We start from the raw sequence: 21,858 nt of genomic DNA, 5'->3' as shown, positions 1-21,858 counted from the left end.
GGAAGGAAGAAGGGAGGAAGGAAGGAAGAAGGGAGGAAGGAAGGAAGGAAGCAAGAAGGGAGGAAGGAAGGAAGGAAGGAAGGAAGGAAGGAAGGAAGGAAGGAAGGAAGGAAGGAAGGAAGGAAGGAAGGAAGGAAGGAGGGAGGGATTCCTTATCAAGACTCCCAAAGCACATGGAGTTCTCCTATAGGGATTAGGAACCTGGGGCAACCTGGAAGTCATCCTTAAATGATCCTTAAAAGAAAAAACTAAACTATCTAGTTGAAAAATCTTCTGAGTTTCTTGATGTATAAGGCCATCTGAGAGTCCAGACAAAACAGCTAGGTGTCCCTTTTTGTACAAGGCATAGTGATTTTTTTTGCCAGAGATTCTTGTACCATAGATGATCCTTGAAGTCCCAAGAAAATTTCCTCTGGATCCCTAGATTAGCAGCCCTCCCAAATTCTCCCTTTAGTGTCCCTGCCAATGAAAGCAATCTGAATGGAATTCCAAACTCACCCTCAGTAACATCATGTTCCAATAGCTTATTCTTTTAGGGGAAATCTGAGTCCTGAGGTCAAGTTTTAGGGTTCCACTTAAGAAGAGTTATAGAGTCATACATAAACATCAGCTATGACTCAATAACTCCCAAAGAGATCTTAATGTCCCTTGATAGAATTGCTGGGTCCTAATATAGATAGTTTGTGAAATACAAAATCCCTCCTATGGAAGACGATTCTGACCATTCCAGGGCGAGCCTTGAGATATTTCCTATTCCATTAAACAGTTTATGTCCTCTTTCCAGGCTGCTTCTTCTCTGTCCTTCCTAGATTCCAGAAAGATTTCCTTTCCTTTCCTATAAACCCTGAACAGCTGCTTTAGTCAGCTCCCCTAGGGAGCTGTACCATTGATCTCTGAAAGCTGTGGGAGGGGCTTGACCAGTATTCAGACTGCCCTTCCCTCATCAATCCAAATTAGTGAGATTTCATAAGATTCCTCATGAAATAAGTTCTTATTACCAGTGTAAAAAATTATGTCAAATTTTGTCAAAATCAGACCTAATCATTCTAAACCATGCAAAGCAGGGTTACATGGAGAGAGGGGAAGGATCTAGTCAGGCTCCTTTCCTTGTACTTGAGATTTGATTGCTAAAGCAAGCTGCTGAACAGACTTTTCCCTGCCTGGCAAACAGCCTCAGTTCTAGCATGTAGTGAAATAATATAGTTTGATAGATCAAAATGATAATGTTTTATGGCTTTTTTTTACACACAAGGATTTTCCAATCACCCAGTCCTTTGAATGCAACAGATTCCCCATCAGTCTTTTAAATCCCATCATTAATCTCAGCAGTTCAGTGCAAATGAGATGTCATGCCATCCCAGTCAGAAAAGCAATACAGCAACTTTATTTCAATTGTAGCTTATCCAGACCCTGAGTGCTGTTGACAAGGATGACCCTTACAATGGGCACCAATTTTCCTTCTCCTTGGCTCCTGAAGCTGCCGGCAGTTCGAACTTCACTATTCATGACAACAAAGGTAAATTAATACCAATGACATTCCAAAGGTTGTCCTCTTATCCTTACTCCGTTTAATAATATTTTATGCTGCTTTCCGGTTTCAGACAACACAGCAGGAATCTTGACTCGGAAAAATGGCTACAATAGACATGAAATGAACACCTACCTCCTGCCTGTGGTGATCTCTGACAATGACTACCCAATTCAGAGCAGCACGGGGACCGTGACCATCCGTGTCTGTGCATGCGATCATCACGGCAACATGCAGTCCTGTAATGCAGAGGCACTTATCCATCCGACTGGACTGAGTACTGGTGCTTTGATTGCCATCCTCTTGTGCATCATTATACTTCTAGGTAAACTGCTTCTCTGTGGGCCCTCTGTCCTAGTGCTAAGGGAGAGCATACAGTTATTAGGAAACATTCACTTTTGTCCACCTACCCCAATAAAATATACATCCTGATACGGGTGAGTGGAGTTATAAGTAATGGAACCTCAATGATGAACTAGTTTTGTTTGACTGGCTTTGGGAGCTAAAGATAAGAAATGTGTGATAGTAGTATATTTCTTCCACGAATATCTTTTTTTTGTGTGTGAGTAGGTATGAAATGATGATTGAGGCCTTCCAGTTTCATTTCTGGATTTAGCAAGATACCTTGGTCTGGTGTAAAGAGAAATGGACTTGGAGACAGAGCAGCCTGGGTGCAAGTCACAGTTCCACTATTACTGTGTAATTTTGACTGACCACTAAACCTTTATGAGCCTGAGTTTTCTCATCTGTAAAATGGTGATCATAATACATGTAGCTATCTACCTGAAAAGGTCTTTGTGAAGATCAGAGTATTTCATAACCATTAAACCGTTATATATAAATATAAGCAACTATTGTTGATTTTTAACTTGGTTAAACAATAAAATATATTATTTATATATATATATATATGTTTGTACATATATATCACATTATAGTTATCTAAATAAAATCTTATCATGTATGTGTATACCTATATTTTACATTATATACATATATTACATTATATTTATCTGAATAAAATAATATATTATTGGAAAGAAATATATGAAATATTTAATTTGACCTTCACTAAAGCCCTCCACATTGAAGTATGGAAGTGACTGTAGGTTGTCAAAGGCTCAGACAATAGAATATAGAGCATGTGACATATGTAAGTGCCTCTGTTTAGCTTTTAAAACTCTGAACAACCTGGCCCCAACTTATGTCTCTGGTCTTATTGGACACTACTGTCCCTCCCACACTTGAAGACCCAGCTAAAAGGGCCTTTTGTTTCTCCCTTATGAATGCTGTCACATTCCTAGAATTCACTCCCTCCTTCTTCTGCCTCCCAGAGTCCTCTCTTCCTCAAACACCAGCTTATACTAAAAAAGGCTTTTGTTACCTCCCAACTTATAGTGACCTCCCTTCCATACGACTTTGTATTTAACAACTTTATAAAAATTTGCTTCTCTCTATAAATAGATGGAATTTTGTGACAGTTTCCCCAAGAATTTTTTTAGATTGATGAAATTAGTAGATGATAATAAATAGAGCAAAAAAAAGTAAATAAAACAATTTTAAAGATTAAGGAAAAGAAATTTTTTTAGTTTTTTTTCCTTTCCCCTTCCTCTTCTTGCCTTTCATTCTGCCCTTTCTTTCTATATTTAATGATACCATCTAAGAATCTTGACAATACCTATCTCTAGAAGCTTTCAAAATTATGTATTCCTTCCATAGTTTGTATCAGTCTTTGATTGTGAATCTTTAATGTAAGTCAGCCAGGCTTATTTCAAGTGGCTCCTGATCCTCTCCAAAATCAAGAGAACTTCCACAATGACTGCCCACAAATGCCATGTGAAATGTCCCTGGTCACAAACTACTACTTTTAGCCAATCAATACAGATCAACTCCTTAGAATGATCCCATGGGCCAACAAGTATTAAATGACTGTATGGCATGATACACTAGGGGAAAACTACTGCAGAGAAAGACATATATATATATATCTGGGAATCATGAGAAATGAATTGAATACCTGTCATAATCAAGAGCAAATGTTGATCCAGCTTCCATTTTTACTCACAATGGACCTGTCACAATTACCATAAAAGTTGAGTTAGAAATTTGTAACAGCTCTGTAGCTCTTCCAAGAACCAAGAAAAGCTTGCCACCCTTCGAAATATGGAGCCTGGACTGGAAAAGTTCATGTTCCCAGTAGATAAAGTAGGGCATTATGCTTAAATAATCCAGTTCCCTGAAAAAAAGAAAGAAAACATATGACAGTTTCAAAGAATTTGAAGAATAAAATGAGTACCTGTATTTTTCTCTAAAAAGATGCCAAAATAATACAAGAAAAATATTCAGGAAGTCTGGATCAGTGTTACTAATTATTATAAAAACCATAAAACTCAACCTTAGAACTGCGAGAGTTTTTGACAACTAAAGTATGAAGGAGGTATTTAAAGCTATGAGAATAAATAAGATACAAAAGAAAAAAAAATGCAAAAAAAATCCAGTGACTTTAGTGATGTAAGTCAATAAAAATAATTGTATGATAGAAAGATTTTTTAAAATATCTTTTCAAAATTGGTAAAAATCTAAGATTAGGTAGAACCTCACAGAGACAAAAGGTTGTTGTTTTTAATGGTTTTTCACAGAATCTTAAATCCGATACTTTTTTATGGAAGTCTGTGGAAGAAAACCTAACAGACATCAAAAATCAGGTAACTTTTCCATAATCAAGAAGCTATATACTTAATATCTGACATTGTCAGTAGAAAGATTTCATGATACCTGCCATTAGTTAGGAGAAATTTTAGTATCAAACAAGATTTTTTACTGAAGCTATTTTTTCTATAGGAATGTACCTTGGAAATTTTTATGAAAATCAATGGAAGGGGCAGCTAGGTGGTGCAGTGAGTAAAGCGCTGGCCCCAGAGTCAGGAGGACCCGAGTTTGGTTCCAGCCTCAAACTCTTAACACCCACACAAAAAAACTAGCCATGTAACCTTGGGCAAGTTACTTAACCCCAATTGCCCTCCAAAAGGCAAAAAAAAAAAATGAAAATCAATGGAAAAATGTGAGCCATTTTATAAAAAATGGAAGCCCATCTATTATTTCACAAAGTAAGATACAGTTCTATAGTGAAAATTTGTATACAACAGAGATTTCTAAATCCCAATTAATGGCCCAGTTATCTCAAATCAAATTCGATAAATAGCACTTTCCTTTACTAAAAGGAAAGAACCCTAGTCTTGGAATTTGAAGATCAGGCTTTATGTCTTATGAGATATGTGATCTTGGACAAATCAGAGGACTTAGAACTATGAGCAGCCTTAAACATTTAGTTCAATATCAATATTTTATGATGAGAAAGTTCCAAAGAACCTCTCTCAGCCTCAGCCTTCTCATCTGTAACATTGAGATAGCATATCTGTTATGAATTACTGTCCAGGCTATTGTGTGTGAAACACCAATAATGATATTGATAATAATAATAATAATATCTGTCCTTTTTACTAGCTCAACAAAATTCTACCACAAAAAAGTGAGAATTTGGCATCTAATTTACATGTAATAGAGCCATCAATAACTTTGAAATGCAATATACTAACGTTAAACACTAAATATTGTTCTATCCAAAACCAAACATCATTTGGATTAAGCATCTAAATTACAATTACCATAAATTACTTTATATTGTGTAACTTTCTAAAGAAGACTAATTCTCATAAGAGAGTAAACAGAAATTGTTCTTTCAATACAGCAGTATGAGATTCCATAGAATAAATATCTGAAGAGAGGCAAGAATTTTAGTCCTTCACAGAGAAGCATACTTAAACCATTACAGACAATAATAACTCCTATTTCTACAGCTATTTGTGGTCTATGCTGTCCTTAAGAAAATTATGTTGGGTGGCCTGGTGCAATTGTTCCCATTTTGCAAAAGAGGAAACTTAGAGAGCTGAAGTGGTTTACCTCTGGTCACATAACTGTGGCAAAAATGCAATCATAGATATCTGCTATTTTTCCTATTAAGAAAAGTTACTCTCAACTTATGTGTTCTGCCTAAAAACCAGTCCAAGAACACTTTCTTTAAACTGTTAAATGCAGTTTATATCCATTTCCCATTGTTAGAAAAACTTTCTCTCTTCTGGCTCATTTCAAACATCTTTACAGTTTTTCTTCTGACCATATCATTTAACTGAAGCTTTTGAAAATTATAAATGATCTTTTAATTAGTCAATAAACATTTAATAAATATGATTTGCCAGCACTGTTGGGAATATAATACAATTTTTAAAAAGCCTCTGTTCTCAAAGAGCTTACCATCTAATGGAGTAAGACAACACAAAAAAGGGAACTGAAAAAGAGGGGGAAATGGAGGAGTGTGAGGTATCTGACATGGGGACATGGTGGAGAAATCAGAAAATTCCCAAAGTAGTGCAGCCAGGTGGAAAGTGAAATGGCTATGCTGAACCCCTTCTCATGTTCAGATTTTGCAGTTCATGGTTCTGCACTCCAGTCAGAGGAGCAGAAGGTAGTGATGGGTTGTGAGTACTAAGGCTTATTGGATCTTTTAGGATGATTATGTTTTCCCTGTCTTGAGCTACCTATGGCATGATGAAGAAGTCAAAGAAGTTCCAAAGTAGTCCGTCCAGGTGCCAAATCTAATAGCTTTTTCTCAGTCCTTATCCTTCTTTACCTCTCTGTAGCATTTGACATTGTTCAGCACTCTCTTCTCCTGGGTACTCTCTCCTCCTTGTTTTTTGTGACACCACTCTCTTTTAATTCTCCTGCTAATGTCTGACCTTCTCTGTCTCCATTATTAGATTATAATATGTAGCACACTTCCTAAACTCCAGGCATAAAATAAGGCTCAGTCTCAGGCCCTCATTTCTTTTCTCTGTCTAATTTCTCTTAGTAATCTAATCAGTTCTCATGGGTTTAATTATCTCTACGAAGATGATTCCCAGCTTTATATATCTAACCCTGGTCTGTCTACTGAGCTTCAGTCTTGCATCATTTAATTGGTATATCAATAAATATGTTAAATAATTTAAATAGTATTATGATTTTTTAATGTTGTTGGCACAGCCTATCCATGAGCACTGAATATCTCCCTAATTATTTAAATTATTTTATTTCTTTGAGGAACATTTTGTAATTATATTTATACAAGTTTTGAATGTACCTTGGTAAATGGGACTCTCAGAAAATTCATACATTTTATCAATATTTTGAATGTTATTTCCATTTTTTATAGACTAATGGGTTTAATTATTGCTTTGTAGATATATAGTTTTATGTTGGTGTTTGTTTTGTATAATGCTACTTTACTGAATCTAGTAATTGTCTATTTCCCAACAGACTTTGAAATGGGTGTACCATAGGTTTCTCAAACTCACCAAGTCCAAAATAGAAATCATTATTTTCTCCTCCAAAAATCCTCTTCTAAATTTACCTATTTCTATTAAGGATAGTACTATCCTTCCAGTCACATAGTTTCACAGCCTCCCTATCATTTTTCACTCTTTTCTCTTTCTCACCTCTCATATCCAATTAGTTGCTAAGTTTTATTTCCACCTCAAGAATATCTTCCATAATCAACCTCCTTTTTCCAGTTGCACAACCACCAATCTGGCTCAATCAGTCAATAAACATGCACTAAATACTTACTATGTGCCAGGCGCTGTATCCTCATCATCTCTGTCTCAGTTTAATGCTATAGGCTTCTAATTGGTCTTTCCCATTGCAATCATTTCTCCACACAGCTGCAAAAGTGTGTTTCCTAAATTTCAGTTCTAACTATGTCACTCTTTTACTCTGTAAACTCCAATGTCTCCATACTGTATAGACTCCACCTTTGGCATTTAAAGCCATTCACAACCTACCTTTCCTATTCGATTACAGATTACTCCCTTTCGTGTACATTGAGGTCTAAGGCTAGTCAAATGGGCCTAAAAAAGTCCTGCTATAAATGTTTTTGAGTATATTGGATGTTTCTTTTTAACATTGACCTAGCAGTGAGCCTAGCAATGAGGACATTTTAGTGACTTTCTTAGCAAAATTCCAAATTACTTTTCAAATTGGAATAATTCAGAGTTCTACAAACAGTACTTCAAATCCCTATTTTCCTATAACTCCCCCAAAATTGACTATTCCCATTTTTGCTGTCTTTTTCAACTTTCTAGGTGAATAGGTGAAACTGAATTGTTTTGATTTATATTTATCTAATTAGTGATATGAAGCAATCTGTCTTTCATATGGTTATTAACAGTTTTCAATTCTTTTGAGAACTGTTTATTTATATTCTTTGACTACCTTATGGAAGAATACCTTTTGGTCTTACATACTTGGTTTCAGTAGGCAGTTAGGTGGCACAGTGGATACAGCACTGGGCATGGAATCAGGAAGACTTGGATTCAAATCCAGCCTAAGAAACTTACTAGCTATGTGACTCTGGCCTACTCACTTAATCCTGTCTGTTTGAGTTTTCTTATCTGTAAAGTGAGCTGGAGAAGGAAATGACAAACCACTCCAGTATCTTTGCCAAGAAAAAACCCAAATGGGGTCATGAAGAGTCAGTCACAAGTTAACAACAACAAACTTGATTCATTTTCCCTGTGTATCTTGGATATGAGATGCCTACCAAAGATTTTTGATGCAACACAGAATTTTTTCAAGTTACTTTGCCAATTTACTACTTCTTGTTGCATTTTGTTCATGCAAATGTTTTTATTTTATTTTATATAAATGCAATGATCTATTTTATCTTTTGCAATTGCTTCTATCCTTTTTTTAAATTAAGACTTTACCCCTAACCATAGCTGTGAAAGCTCTTTCTCTTCTCATCTGTTTATAATATGACATTTAGTATTCATATCACATGTGCATTTTTAGCTTATTATGGTATATTATGTAAGATATAGCTCTGTAGTTTTCCCAACAAATCTTGTCATTCCCCAAGTAATTTATGTTTTCAGGTTTATCAAACACTCAGTTGTTGAGTTTAATCATTTCTTATCCCCAATCCTTTCATTTTACTGATGATTCAGAATTTAAGACTCCCAAAAGAGCATGCATACATCTATTATGATTCTCTGTGTATTAGGTTCTGGTCACTGAATAGGTTAACAAGGTTAACAAAGAAAAAGGCCATATGCTGGCTACTATTCTAGGTCATAAGGACTGATGATGTCTCTTCTTGACTTGTCACTTAAGGACTCCTTCATCTGGGCTTCAGTTTCCTTTCCCAGTGTGGCTTTGCATTCCTCCCCTTCACATGCTCTCTGTGCAAACTAGCCTTCTGGCTATTCCTTGATCTCATCCTGTACTGTCTTACCTCCTTGTACTTTGTTTTGAGTTCTTTGTCTTTGTCTATCACATTCTACTCTGAATCATGCTTATTTGATGCTGTTTTATCCCCTTTCCCCAAAAGATTACAAGCCCCTAATTTTGAATGGATCATTTTATATTTTAACTTTCATTCCTGGTTTTTAGCAAAGCATTTTAGTTATAATGAACAAATACTTCATGGAATTTAAGCAAATTATAGAATTTAAATCAATTGTAAAGTGATTAGTACTTCATTAATAGGAAAGTATCAAAGGTCTTGCAGTGAAAAAGATCACAAGAAAGCATCTGGTTTAATTTTCTTTCTTCAGACAGCTAAGGAATTGATAATGCCACTGAAGCCCACAAAGGTGTGCCCAAAGGCATACATCTAGCAAGTGAATAGAACTTAGGCCTCCAATCTCTTCTGGGTCCTTCAGAGGATCTCAATGCTAATTATGCCAGTGACTCTTTCTACTTCAGGGGAAAAAATAATTTCCTCTTAGCCCAAGCAAACTAATCTCATTGACTGTTTCCCTTCATTATTGACTTATTGCCTTCTATATTTCATTTTTGGGCCCCTTGTTTCTGGTCTTATTTTCTCTGTTCTCTCTGTTTCCTTTTTCTGGTACATCCTCCTATATAAGGGAAATCTCTTTTTATTCATCCCATCTACCTTGATGTCTTCTTTCTACCATCCACCTGTTATAAACTATCCTAGACTTTTTGTCCCCAGTACCTAAGACAAGGCTCAAGACATAGTGGCCACTTCTATCCAGTGGTAGTAGGTAGGTAGAAGGAAGGCACTGAGGTAGAAAAGATCATCAGAACTGTGTTCCTCTGAGAATATAACTTACCTTATGAAAAAAGATGTTTTACTAAAAGAAGAGGTGGAAAACTGCATTGAACTTGAAGTAAGGAGAGTTGGGTTGCAATTTGGGCTCTAACACTCTAGCTACATTACCATATGCAAGTCTAAATGAGTATAATAATATTTGTGCAACTTACCAAAATATTAAATGTCAAATTAATGTGTTGTCATTATCAATATTAAATTTAAAATAGGCTGCTTTAAAAGAGGAATAATAGATGATGGAGAAAGTCCTGTCACAGTGATGGTTAAGTACATGACATTTAAGAATGCCTTCTAGCCTTAAGGTTTGGGGATATTCGTTTGTCCATGGACTCAGAATAACATTATTGCCACTAAACTGATTGTAAGACCAATTGCTACAGCACTAGGGAATGGCAGAAAGTGGAGGAACCTTTACTGTTAATAGATATTATATCACTGAAGCACTTTCCTAGAATATTTTCCCTACTCAGCTTTGGGAGCCCTCTTTTTAGTGAAAAAAAATTTGTACTGTTGCTTATAGACAATTACAGAAACCCGAAGCTTTCTTCACAGGGAAAAATATGGCCCATTTAAACTGTGGATTTTTTTTTGGTCCAACCTGTGACTTCAAAGTAAGGTAATTTATGAGATGGAAACTGTCCACAAACAACTTTATAATTTAGGCTTGGAGAGGAATGTAGAGCAATGAGAGGTTAAGTGACTTAGACATTATAACTATCAAAGGTGATGATGTTTGAATATATATCTTTCTGACTCCAAGGACTTTACTCTATCCACTTTGTCACACAACCTTAGACATACCAATAATATAGGCAAAATAAATACTTCCATTTCAATTACTGGATTTTCATGATAAGCTAAAAAAAATACAATTCTAATCAGTATTTGTGATCATTCAGAGTTAATCTTCTCTTCTGGAAACCCTAAGGATCTCTTAAGTCCATTTAAGAGCTAGAATTCCATGATTTTAGTTAACAGCATAAAATCTAAAATAATAGTAGAGGCATCAAAGTAGAAGGAAGAGAGCACTTCACTTAAGAGTCAGAAGACCAGGGTTTGCGTCCCAACTGGCAGTTGTCTACCTTTATGATATTATATTAGTTACTTAAACAATGAGCTTCAGTTTTCTCATGAGTGAAATAGCAATAATAATTGCTTTCTCTACTCCACAGATTGTCATGAGAAATATGGAGATAACACATGTGAATGCACTAAGTAGCATATAAGTTACATTAATAGTATAAACAAGCCTATGGGAGAAATATTTAAGAATCATTTTAAAATAAAATTTTCATGCACCCTTAAGCACTTCAGAAGGACCATTACTTACAAACTATTGATGAGCTAACTAAAAATAACTCTTAATTTATTCATTAAAATAAATCCTTAAGGCACTTCAATAAACAAGCCTTTCTTTGAGTTACTCGGTGTTAATAAGGTTACTTTTGAGAGTACTAGCAAGAGGAGCAGGGGACTCTATTATTTCTCTGATGCCACATCATAACCCTATCCAAAGTCAACCAGTACATACCATTGGGGGTGGCTAGGTGGTACAGTAAATAAAGCACTGGCCCTGGAGTCAGGAGAACCTGAGTTCAAATCCGACCTCAGACACTTAACACTTACTAGCCGTGTGACCTTGGGCAAGTCACTTAACCCCAATTCCCCAGCCTTCCCCCCTCCAAAAAAAAAATACATACCATTGATTCCAAGCTCGAATATCAGAGAGTGAATGAACAGGTAGATATTTCTCTCCAGCTATCAGATAAGTAACACCAGCATGCAGTGTTCATCTGGAGGAAAAATTATAAGATTGAACTAAATTATCTCAAAGGTACCCGCTGACTCCAAATTAGTTTGAGTCAGGGAACCTAGGTTCAAAGCCTACTGCTGACACCATTTGTGTGACCTGGGGCAAATCACTTCATTTTCAGGGCCTTGAGATTTTTTTTTTTTACTCAGCTATAAAATGAGGGGATTTGACATAGAGGTGAAGTGACTTGCCCAGGGTAACAAATATAGTAAATGTCAGAGATGGGATTTGAACCCAGACTAAAGGACCTCTGATTTCTCTTTCAAAATTCAGTCTATGATCTTATAACTCCTCCCAACACAAATATACACATCATGTCAGTGAATAATAGGAAATGATGATATGTTTGTCAGAAGGAATATTTATTTCAGTTCATCACTGATCTGTGAATTTGTTGATGAGGATACTTTCTCCACAAGTTCAGATCACAACCTTTCTAGAAATTTCCTAATTTCCTCATGCAACTAAATTAGTTATAAGCTTCCTTAAACTTAATTCAGCTGGTCCTCAGACAGTATGATCATGGGATTCCACATCTAGACCTAGACAGTGTTTCAGAGGTCTTCTGGTCTAACCCCTTTATTTTGCTAAGGAGAAAACTGAAGCCCAGAGAGGTTGTGATTACACAGGTTACAAAAGATAGTATCAGAGGCAGGATTTGAACCCAAGGCCTCTGACTCTGGAGTAAATTCTACATAGTTCATCACTGAGTTGCCCTGTTAGAGTCTTACTCTGATGCTTCACTGAAAAATGTCAAATGATAAATCTTTGGGATGTTTGTTGTGAGGAGTAGGTTTGACTCAGGTCAGTACTGAACCAGAACATTCTGGTTCAACATTGGAGCAAAAGGAGGCACTTGCAGGCCATTCAGCAGTGAACAAAAGGAGATTTATTTAGCCATACCATAGAAATGCCACTCCAGCACTAGCTTGAGTAAATATGACCTGGCCTCTCTCATCTCCATATGGAAATAAGTTTGGTCAGCAGGATGTGGCAATTTTTAGGGATATCCATAAAGTCTGAAGGACTCTGACTCCATGCAAGTGGGCTTTTAGAGCCCTTGGGTGACCATAAAGTTACAGAAATACAAGAGGCTACCAGAAAACAGTGTCAGGGAAGGTGAATCTTGAACCTTGCCTCCCCTGCCACCCTTTCCTCCCTCTGCCCCCTGCCAAAGAAGTTCTGTTGTCAACTTTGTCACCTATAATGCAAAAAGTAACCTAATTGATATTTTAGGGGAAGGGAGAATCACAGGTGAGTATAGAATTTATTACATATTTTGTTGTCTCAAAGCAAGACTCAATTTAGACCATCTATTCAGGTAGGTTTCGTTTACCTTTAAAGATCTCCTGGGAAAGAGATTCAAATTCTCTCATAGCAACCCACCCCCTCTGCTACAAAATCAACAACAGCTGAAGGCAGTATGTGATGCCATTGTAAGAGTCATTAAAAGGGAAGGAACAATTCTGCATCTATATTAGCAAAGAGAAGCATGGAATTAGGTCAGAGGAGAGAAAGAAAGGAATTGTGGAACTGAGGGGAAAGGGAGATGTGGAAGTGAGGCAAGAAGATAGGTGAGTGTTTTTCAAGTTCACTCCATCCATCCAGATCCTTTTTGCTGTCATCTACAGACCCAGTTCATTCTCCCTCTGCCTCAGCATATCCAATATCTTGCTCAAATACCCTGATTTCCTACTTCCTCAGTAACTTTAACCTCTACAACCTCTGTCTCTAGATTACCTCAAATGTGCATAAGAGAAACTGCACATTAGAAACAAACCCCACCCCCATACACATACACACACTCAACTGAATTTGGCCCATATGCTAAAATTTTTAGTTATAGCTCTGAATATATATTATTTACTCATTGTAATGTAGTTTTTCTTCAACTATGTGTATCATTTTGTTGTCATTCAGTCATTTTTCATTTGTGTCCCGCTCTTATCAAACCTATTTGGAGTTTTCTTGGCAGAGATACTGGAGTGGTTTGCAATTTTCTTCTGCAGCTCATTTTACAGATGAGAACATTGAGGCAAACACAGTTAAGTGACTTTCCCAGGGTTACATAGCTGCTAAGTGTCTGTGGCCATATTTGAACTTGGGAAGATGAATATTGCTCACTCCAGGCTTGGTGCTCTCTATCAGCACCACCCAGCTAGCTGCCTTATGTATATCGTAGGACCGTATTATGTTGAGAACATATTCCATCCAGCCCCTGTGGTTTAAGTATGAATAGACTGAGGGCCCAACAGGTTAAATAATTGATCATGGGGGTAGTAACTGAAAGTCAGGATTGAAAACTAGGATTTTCAGTGTTTCTGAGAATATCAGTTGCAGATTATGTGCAGAAACTAGTCATTTACAGATGGGTGGACTTTTACACAAATGATCAGTATGAACTGAATTGTTCAAATACATTGAATTCTCAATGACACAAATTAAAGAGTGAAGCCTTCTGTGAAGTATGCAACACTGAGAACTGAATGAACATCAGTGACTTTCAGTAACAGAAGATGTCCCCACTTAGGCCTGTTAGCTGAAATCCAAAGTAGCTTAAAATGTGTATCACTCTCAGCCATCATTCCAAAAATGTTGACAACTGTGATTGCTTTTGAAATCCTGAATCTTTAGCTATTATCTACAATTGGGCAGGTTTTCGTGTACAGCAGTCAAGCACACACAAACACATTTTCACTAGCCTTCTTTGGACTTCAGACTGATTTGATACTATTTTGGGGGTGGGGAGGAAGAAATCCTACTGCCAAAGTTATTTTGGATATGGATATGCAGACATTTCCTCACATTCCAAAAGGTGCTAGCCTTGTCCTCATAACCAGGTTCATAGCATTTTAGGTGTTCAGCATAATTTGCACTCTTATTACAGTCCTTTTGCTACTTTATTTTTTACCTTGAGACTGGCTTGCCATTTCAGAAAGGCAAAAAAAGGCACAACTGACAAAAAGATGACTGTGTCCCACCTTCCCTTAGATTGCAGTCTTGCTTCTTTCAAATTCTTATCCCTGCTTGGTTCCTAATTCAATCACAAAGAGCTGAGGAACATTCTCAAAACGTGAAAGTTGAGTTTGCAGTTTTCCAGACAACTTTTAAAACTTGGCTGTTTGAGCAAAGTATTTCTTCCCTGACGTTAATTGGGTGGCAAATTAACTTTTCCTTCCCTTTCTGTTTTATTTCTGTTTCTAGTGACGGTGGTACTTTTTGCAGCTCTGAGGCGGCAGAGGAAGAAGGAACCTTTGATCATTTCCAAAGAGGACATCAGAGACAACATTGTCAGTTACAATGATGAAGGTGGTGGAGAGGAAGACACTCAGGCCTTTGATATTGGCACACTAAGAAATCCTGAAGCCATAGAAGACAATAAATTACGGAGAGATATTGTGCCAGAGGCACTTTTTCTCCCTCGACGGACTCCAACAGTACGCGATAACACTGATGTCAGAGATTTCATTAACCAAAGGTTAAAGGAAAATGATACAGATCCTACTGCCCCTCCATATGACTCCTTAGCTACCTATGCATATGAAGGCAATGGCTCTGTGGCAGAGTCCCTGAGCTCCTTGGAGTCTGTCACTACAGATGGAGATCAAGACTATGATTACTTGAGTGACTGGGGGCCACGGTTTAAGAAGCTGGCAGACATGTATGGTGGCACAGACAGTGACAAAGACTCTTAATATGTTGCCTTTTTTCATTTTCCAATACAGCATTGAGATATGTGAAGTGGCTATTTCTTTATATTTATCCACAGCTCTGTGAAGGGTCCTCTATTCTACCAATTCCAAATGTTAATGACTGCAGTCTGTGTGGATCAAATGTTAGAGACTTTTTCTAGTAAACTTTTATGAGTTTCCAAGAGGCAAAGTTTTATTTTTTAGTGCATCCAGTTTACCAACCCAGTCTTTCAGGCACAGTGGTAGTAGAGAGGACAGGGAGCAATATTTTTACTTGTTCTCTCAGTGTATATTTGAGAATGTTGTTCGTTCCACTCACCTGTTCTTTTGACTAGCTTTCATCGATTCAACTCAGATGACTGTTCTAACTGTACATTACACATACTGATGTGATAAGGAATTGCAATTTAACCTAAATACAATATTATAGTAAAAGTAATGGGGGAGGAATAACTATGAAACTAGTATTGGCTGACAAAGAGATGAAAAAATCACATATACAGTAATTTTACAGGTAATTGAGAAATACCAGTTAGCCATTGTCTCCTGTTCTTTGAGTATTTTTTTTTTTCAGTATCAGGTACTCTTCTGAAAGCATGACATGAGTTAATAATCAAAGGTACAAATTCCACAGATCAATCTATCATTGGGTGCACTCTTTGGATATAATATGATGGGCCAGCCCAATTAAGGGTATAAAATTTCAAAGCCAATTTATCATAGTTTTATGATAAACTTCAAGTCAATAAGCATTTATTAAGTGATTACCATGCACCAATTCTATGAGTCTTAATCACAAAGTGGTAGTTTAAAATTTGATTAATTCTCTTTACTAATTCAGGATTTATGATCACATATAGGCATGCTGATGTTTTACCCTTGCATTATATTATGCTTCAATATTTCAAGAATTTGAGCTTTCATCTCTATGGATATTCCTCCACCAATGCAGGTCACACAACTCCTCCAAGCCTTAGCAGACCCTCTTCTTAAGTTACTACAGCCAAACGTTTACCAGCCTTTTGGTGATGAGCCTCTATAAACTGAGATAGGCTAATTAATGAAGAACAGTCCTTTACCAGTCCCATCCTGGGAGCCTTTCCAACTTGACCCTTGCTTACATAGCATTTGAAAACTGAAGATTACTTCCTCTGTGAGGCAACAGAATAAGAGTGTGAGAGGACATTATGTGGGGGGAAGGGAGACCTGTTATGAGGGAAATCAAAGGTTTGACAGCCCATCAATAGTGTTAAAGAAGGAAATATTTAATTTTATTAAACTGTAGACCAACAACCTGATTTAAATCACTTGAAATTATCTAAAAAGTTTAGATTATTTAGATTCTAAACAATAAATTAGCTAATTACAAATTATACTACTTGTTAAAGCCCATAAAAATTGTCAGAGATAGTTCTCTCCTGTACTTGTCAGCAGTTTTACTGCATGTTTATGAAAGTAATAAAATACTTCCTATATTTTTTAAACCTAGTATTTTAGCCTTTTCACAAAATTGAACTAAATTTTTCTTGATTAGCGTGAATTTAGTGATATTTTATTGAATAGTTCAAATCATGCTGTTGGTGGTGAGGTGAGAACCAAATTTGCAATTGAATTTTGTTGATTTACTTGGATTTCTATAAATTTACTTAAATAGATCTAATAGATATAGCTATATATGAATAAAATTGGACTGGTAGTACTTAATGATAAAAATGGAAACGTACCATTAAAATGCTCACAAAAGACAAACAAATGAAAATCTTAGATTCCTTGAGTGAGCTAACCTTGAGGTTGTTCAAGGTATTAATTAAAATAATAGTCAACTTTTTTTTTAATGTATTTCTTCAAATTGATTTTACCTTTGTTCCCATGGCAATTCTGTCATTCCTGCCTTGAAAATTAATACTAAAATCATAGTTCTGCATCATGACAAAGGAGTAATGTAAGAATAGTTGAAACCATCATTCCTATTATTGCACTTTTACTGTCATGTAGTGGGTTATTTGGAGGAGCTAATTTATGAACAAGTCTTTTTTTTTTTTTTAGCAAATTCCACTAATTTCATGATACCATCATCATGACCTTTTCATTTAAAAAACCCTATCATGTGCAATGATAAGGAATGTCCAAGGTACTGTAACTTTACAATCTTTGTTTATAAACTTAAATCTTTAAAATATAATTTGTTTATATATAAGACAGAAACTTATAGATATGTTTAATATGCCGGTTTGTCTTAGGGATTTATTTTCTGTTAACATTAATTTACTATAGATATTCTGATTGTAATTTGAGTATTAGAATATTGCAATTTTTATTCTTTCACAAAAATAAAAATATTTTAAGTTAATAAAGAGATATACCATTTAGTAGATTCAGGAGCAAAAATTAATTATAACTAAAAAAATATGGAAATGTATTTTTATTAGATAATCAAATAGAACAAAATGTTTTTAAAGGACCTCAAAGTCATAGAATCTTAGATTTTGATCCACAAGGGACCTTGGAAGTCATCTGATCCAATACTCTCATTTTACAGATGAGAAATCTGAGGTCCAGAGAAGTGAAATTACTTAGCTAAAGTCATACAGGCAGTAAGTGGCAGAGTTGGGATTTAGCCTTCTTATAACTAGCTTAATGGAAATGAATGAAGAATTTTATAGATTTAGAAATTGTATAAGAGGGTAAATGATTTGTTTAAAGTCAATTAGTAACTGACAAAACTGGGCTCTTCAACCCAGGTTAATCTCTTGATCCTTCCCATTGCACTGCACTGCCTTCTTGTTATTTCTTGAATGATACTCATTTTATAAACACTCTACACCCAGCAAGTGGCATTTCACAAGTAGATATTCCCATTTATTGGGTTTTCTTTCTAAGCTCTTCATAAAAATGCTAGATTTCACTGTAATTAACCTATGTATATCATAGCCACAGGATATTACTGAAAAAGATAACAGCAAAGTTAATTTAAAAGAATTAGGCATTTATAGAAATATAATAGTACCTTAATTGCAGTATTCAGTATAAAAATAAGAGGGCCATCATTCCTTCTGCTTCAGGTCATACAACAATTTGAAGATGGGAAGAAAGACATTTAGCCAAATGGAACACTGCTACACAGAGGGGTCTTCCTCTTGAGTACTTGACACTAATTGGCTCTTTTCCAGTTGGAAGACTTCTTGTTTAGGTATGGCCGACTTGCAGTCATCATGTATTCTCCTAAGAAGAGTGAATTGTTCATTAGAATTAAATTCAAGGTTTGATTGACAAGTCTTTTATTGCAGCCCATGAAATGCCACATTTTATCCAGAATAGACTAATCATGTTTTTTGTTTAAATATTTAAATGAATACTTCATTTGTTACCACAAAACCTGATCAACTGAATCCCCAAGGAATTAGATCATGTAAGAAAGGATCTGTATGATTTACTTTGAGGTACTATTCATCTGAATGCTGTTTTTCCAGTAAATGACATAACTTGAACAATTAACAAGAGGCAAATTTTTATTCCTCTATTCTACTACTGCTACTTCTCTCCCACCATGATCTCAATTAAAGCACCATTCAGTGTGCAATTAAAAAAGAAAGTGCTAGAAACCTAGTTGAAAGTGCCAGCTAGCTATTAAAAAATAGGATTTCAGCTGAGTTTTTCATTGCACCTCATCTGGTATCGGATGGTGGTGTGGAGGAAGAGGAAAGAGCAGGAAGAAGGAGAAGAAAAGTTTTAACAGTGTTACACCCTTTTTATTTTTCACTGAGATACTAAAAATTGTTGTGTGAACATATTATCCTTATTTTTTAAATGGGTTTAGGGGTCATTTCAAGGATATTAATGGGGCTTATCCACATTTATATTAAGAAGTCATTCACCACTACTAATATAAATTGAAGATTGAGAGGGAGAAAGATAAAAGAATTTTACTGTAACTTTAGAGCTAGTTGTGGAAACTGCTTGCCAAAACAACAATGAAAAAATCACAAAATCAATCAGTAAAAACTAAGACATGGGAAATGCAACAATGAGTGGTGGGAAAGGAAGCTGTATTGGTGAGAATCATAGGGAAAGGAAGCTTTAATCACTATGTTAATAGAATATTTATTTTGTCATCTTTCTCTGAGTAGATGTAGAAGGGGAAATCTCAGGGAGGTTCCCAGATCCAAACTGACTTCATTTTTCCAGGTGCTGGGCAAAAACTAGCCAGTCACACCAATCAGCTAGCTTCCTTTAAGGACTTGTCTCTCAAAAAGGTTTGCAGAGAATTCAGAGAGGAGAGAAAATAACATGGGCAATTTAAGTCAAGCAATACTGGTTTCTACGTATTTGAGGCTCATAAACAAGAGGAGTTGCAAGAACTAGGAGAGCACAGTTATGGGTGGCCCTGTGGTTGTTGCTGAAGGCAATTTGCAATTTAAAATGGGACATGTTTCTATCTCAGTTTTTTCTATTTCCCCCAGAGACAGAAACTGTGTGACAGAAAGCGATGCTGAGCTGCTGCCCTGGGCCCTCATTTTATGAGAAGTGGGGGGTCCTAAATTCTGTGTAAAGTCCCAACAAACTGAGACTGCTCCTCTCCCCAAGCTGGGAAGTGTTCCCTAGGAAAGTTGTCAGTTTTCATGCAATTTCATTTTATGTAGTTCTGTCTAAATGAAATCTTATCTAAAATTGTGACCTAGTGGCAGGTGGTCCAGAATCTTAGCAACCCATTGTGTTTAAATTAACGCTCCAATCTGGGTTTCTTTATCAAATAATGAAGCCAAGAAGATTAACAGATGTTATTTGGATCTTGACTGGTATATGAATTATTTCTTAGCATATAAGGAGCTGTCCTTTCAGAGGCATGGAGTGATGGGCCTACATACTCAGGAGTTCAGTGAGTGTTAAAACTACAATATCTTTAATCTCCCTCCAGTTTATTTATAGGATAATTTTCTAAAGGGATGATTCTCTCCTAAAAACATGGGAACCAGATTGTATTTAATTCGGGAGGGAACACTCATAGAAAGGCAATACATGGACTCTCACACTTCTTAAAAGTTAATAAAGAAATATCTCATTTTTAAAGCTACTAGTTTATGGTCTCTGCACTGTCAATTTAATTTAAGCATTGCCGAGACAATCTTTAATCTGTTCACCATTTTGTAATACCTTATTTACGATGCATTTTCATGTTTTAATTTGGGGAAAACGCTAGCCTGACGGTGCCAGATGAAAGCACCAAAAGGAGGTCAGATGGAAACAAATGCTATTACCCGCTGTATTTCAGCCAGGACTGTGGCGCTTAGCAGAAGAGTCATTGGGCTATTAGATTAATTTCAAAAGAGCTTTTACAAGTTGTTTAACTACACTTTTTTTTTTAAACTCATGGGCTACAAACTCAAATTTCCCCTCAAATGGGGTTAATTTGACAAATGAGGCATGGGTCCAGCATTGTGGAGAGAGCATTCCACTCTAATGGGATCTTAGTCTTTCCTCTGAGACTGCACTATTTATGTAAATATGTCTGGAGACACTTTCTATAGCTTTTAGTTTTCTATGATCTATTAGTTTAGTGTTGATTAAAGAGAAAAATGTATAGACTTATTAGGCATTCGGGTGAATACAGCAAGATGGTCAATGTAGAAGTGCTTTGCTCTTAGAGGGGAAAAAAAAGAAAGAGGAACTCTTCAAAAGGATGGGATTTCTTGTGATTATTTTCAGTGTTCTGGAAGTTAAACTGCAAAAGAAAAGGCCTTACAATAAATGCTCCATGCAATTTAACTGGTACCAAGATAAGTCAATCTGGCTGCAGAGTCCTAGCGTGATTTGTTATTTAAAACCTTTAAAATAAATGTTGGGGGTATTGATCTTTTTTAATTAAAAAAATACTCCCAAGTATAAATTGAAATTGATGCCACCCTTGAAGATTTATCTGATCATGCATTTACTCAATATCATTGCCTTGTTCAGCAGAGAAAGTCTGATGGAACAATCACTGTTTGGCACTAGGAACCATTTACAGTTAAGATTTTCATATTTTAATAGTACACATTTGGAAGGTCCTCTGTACGAAAATAGTGCTGGAATGATTACTTTTCATCTCAGTGTGACTGACCCTTTCATTATGGTCAGATGGGCAATATGTACTCCCTCCTGCCCCTATGTCTTGTTCACCGAAATGGCTTTTTCGTTTTGTTAGACTTATGGATTTGAAAAGAATGCAATTTAAAAAGTGATTTCTCACAAAGAGTGAATTTGCCTTTTTGCAAATCAATTTTTGTAACAAGTTATTTATATGATATTACTTAATAAATTGTTTTTTTTTCTAACTTGTTTTTTTTCCTCCAATTCTCTCACACCATAGTTTATATTTACAGAGCTAAAATTATGTTTTAAAAGACCAACTCAAATCTGACCTTTCTGGATCTGCTGCTTTGAGCTCTCAGACACATTGTCAGAGCTTTGACTGAGACTTAAAGCATGCAGATACTTAAGGCCAAAGCTTGATAGTGTTTCCCAGTGGTTTGTGGCTTGAATCACCATTGCTGTGGAGACTTATTTGCTGCCTAGACTTGGAAAGTTGTGCTATTACTTATTGAATTGCTGCATTAAGGGAGAGAAAAAAAGTTTCTCCATGAATTCTAATTGCTGATATGTATATATTTTAAAA

General features: G+C 36.0%; 1 protein-coding gene across 2 annotated transcripts in view; it reads left to right on the top strand.

Moving 5' to 3' along the window:
* Nucleotides 1-21,517, top strand: part of CDH6 (cadherin 6) — a 180,583-nt gene extending 159,066 nt beyond the window's left edge. For both annotated transcript variants that reach the window (XM_069100761.1, XM_069100762.1), the window contains exons 10-12: nucleotides 1,399-1,516; nucleotides 1,602-1,853; nucleotides 14,719-21,517. In XM_069100761.1, the coding sequence (XP_068956862.1) occupies nucleotides 1,399-1,516; nucleotides 1,602-1,853; nucleotides 14,719-15,209 (861 nt within the window). In that variant the 3' untranslated portion in view covers nucleotides 15,210-21,517. The remainder of the gene's footprint in view (nucleotides 1-1,398; nucleotides 1,517-1,601; nucleotides 1,854-14,718) is intronic.
* Nucleotides 21,518-21,858: the final 341 nt, after the last annotated feature.

This window comes from Petaurus breviceps, unplaced genomic scaffold (assembly GCF_028583685.1).
Source record: "Petaurus breviceps papuanus isolate PSGF00001 unplaced genomic scaffold, PetGlider_PUasm1.0 42, whole genome shotgun sequence".
In the NCBI taxonomy this organism is placed as follows: domain Eukaryota; kingdom Metazoa; phylum Chordata; class Mammalia; order Diprotodontia; family Petauridae; genus Petaurus; species Petaurus breviceps.
This window is presented reverse-complemented; position numbering and strand designations above follow the sequence as displayed.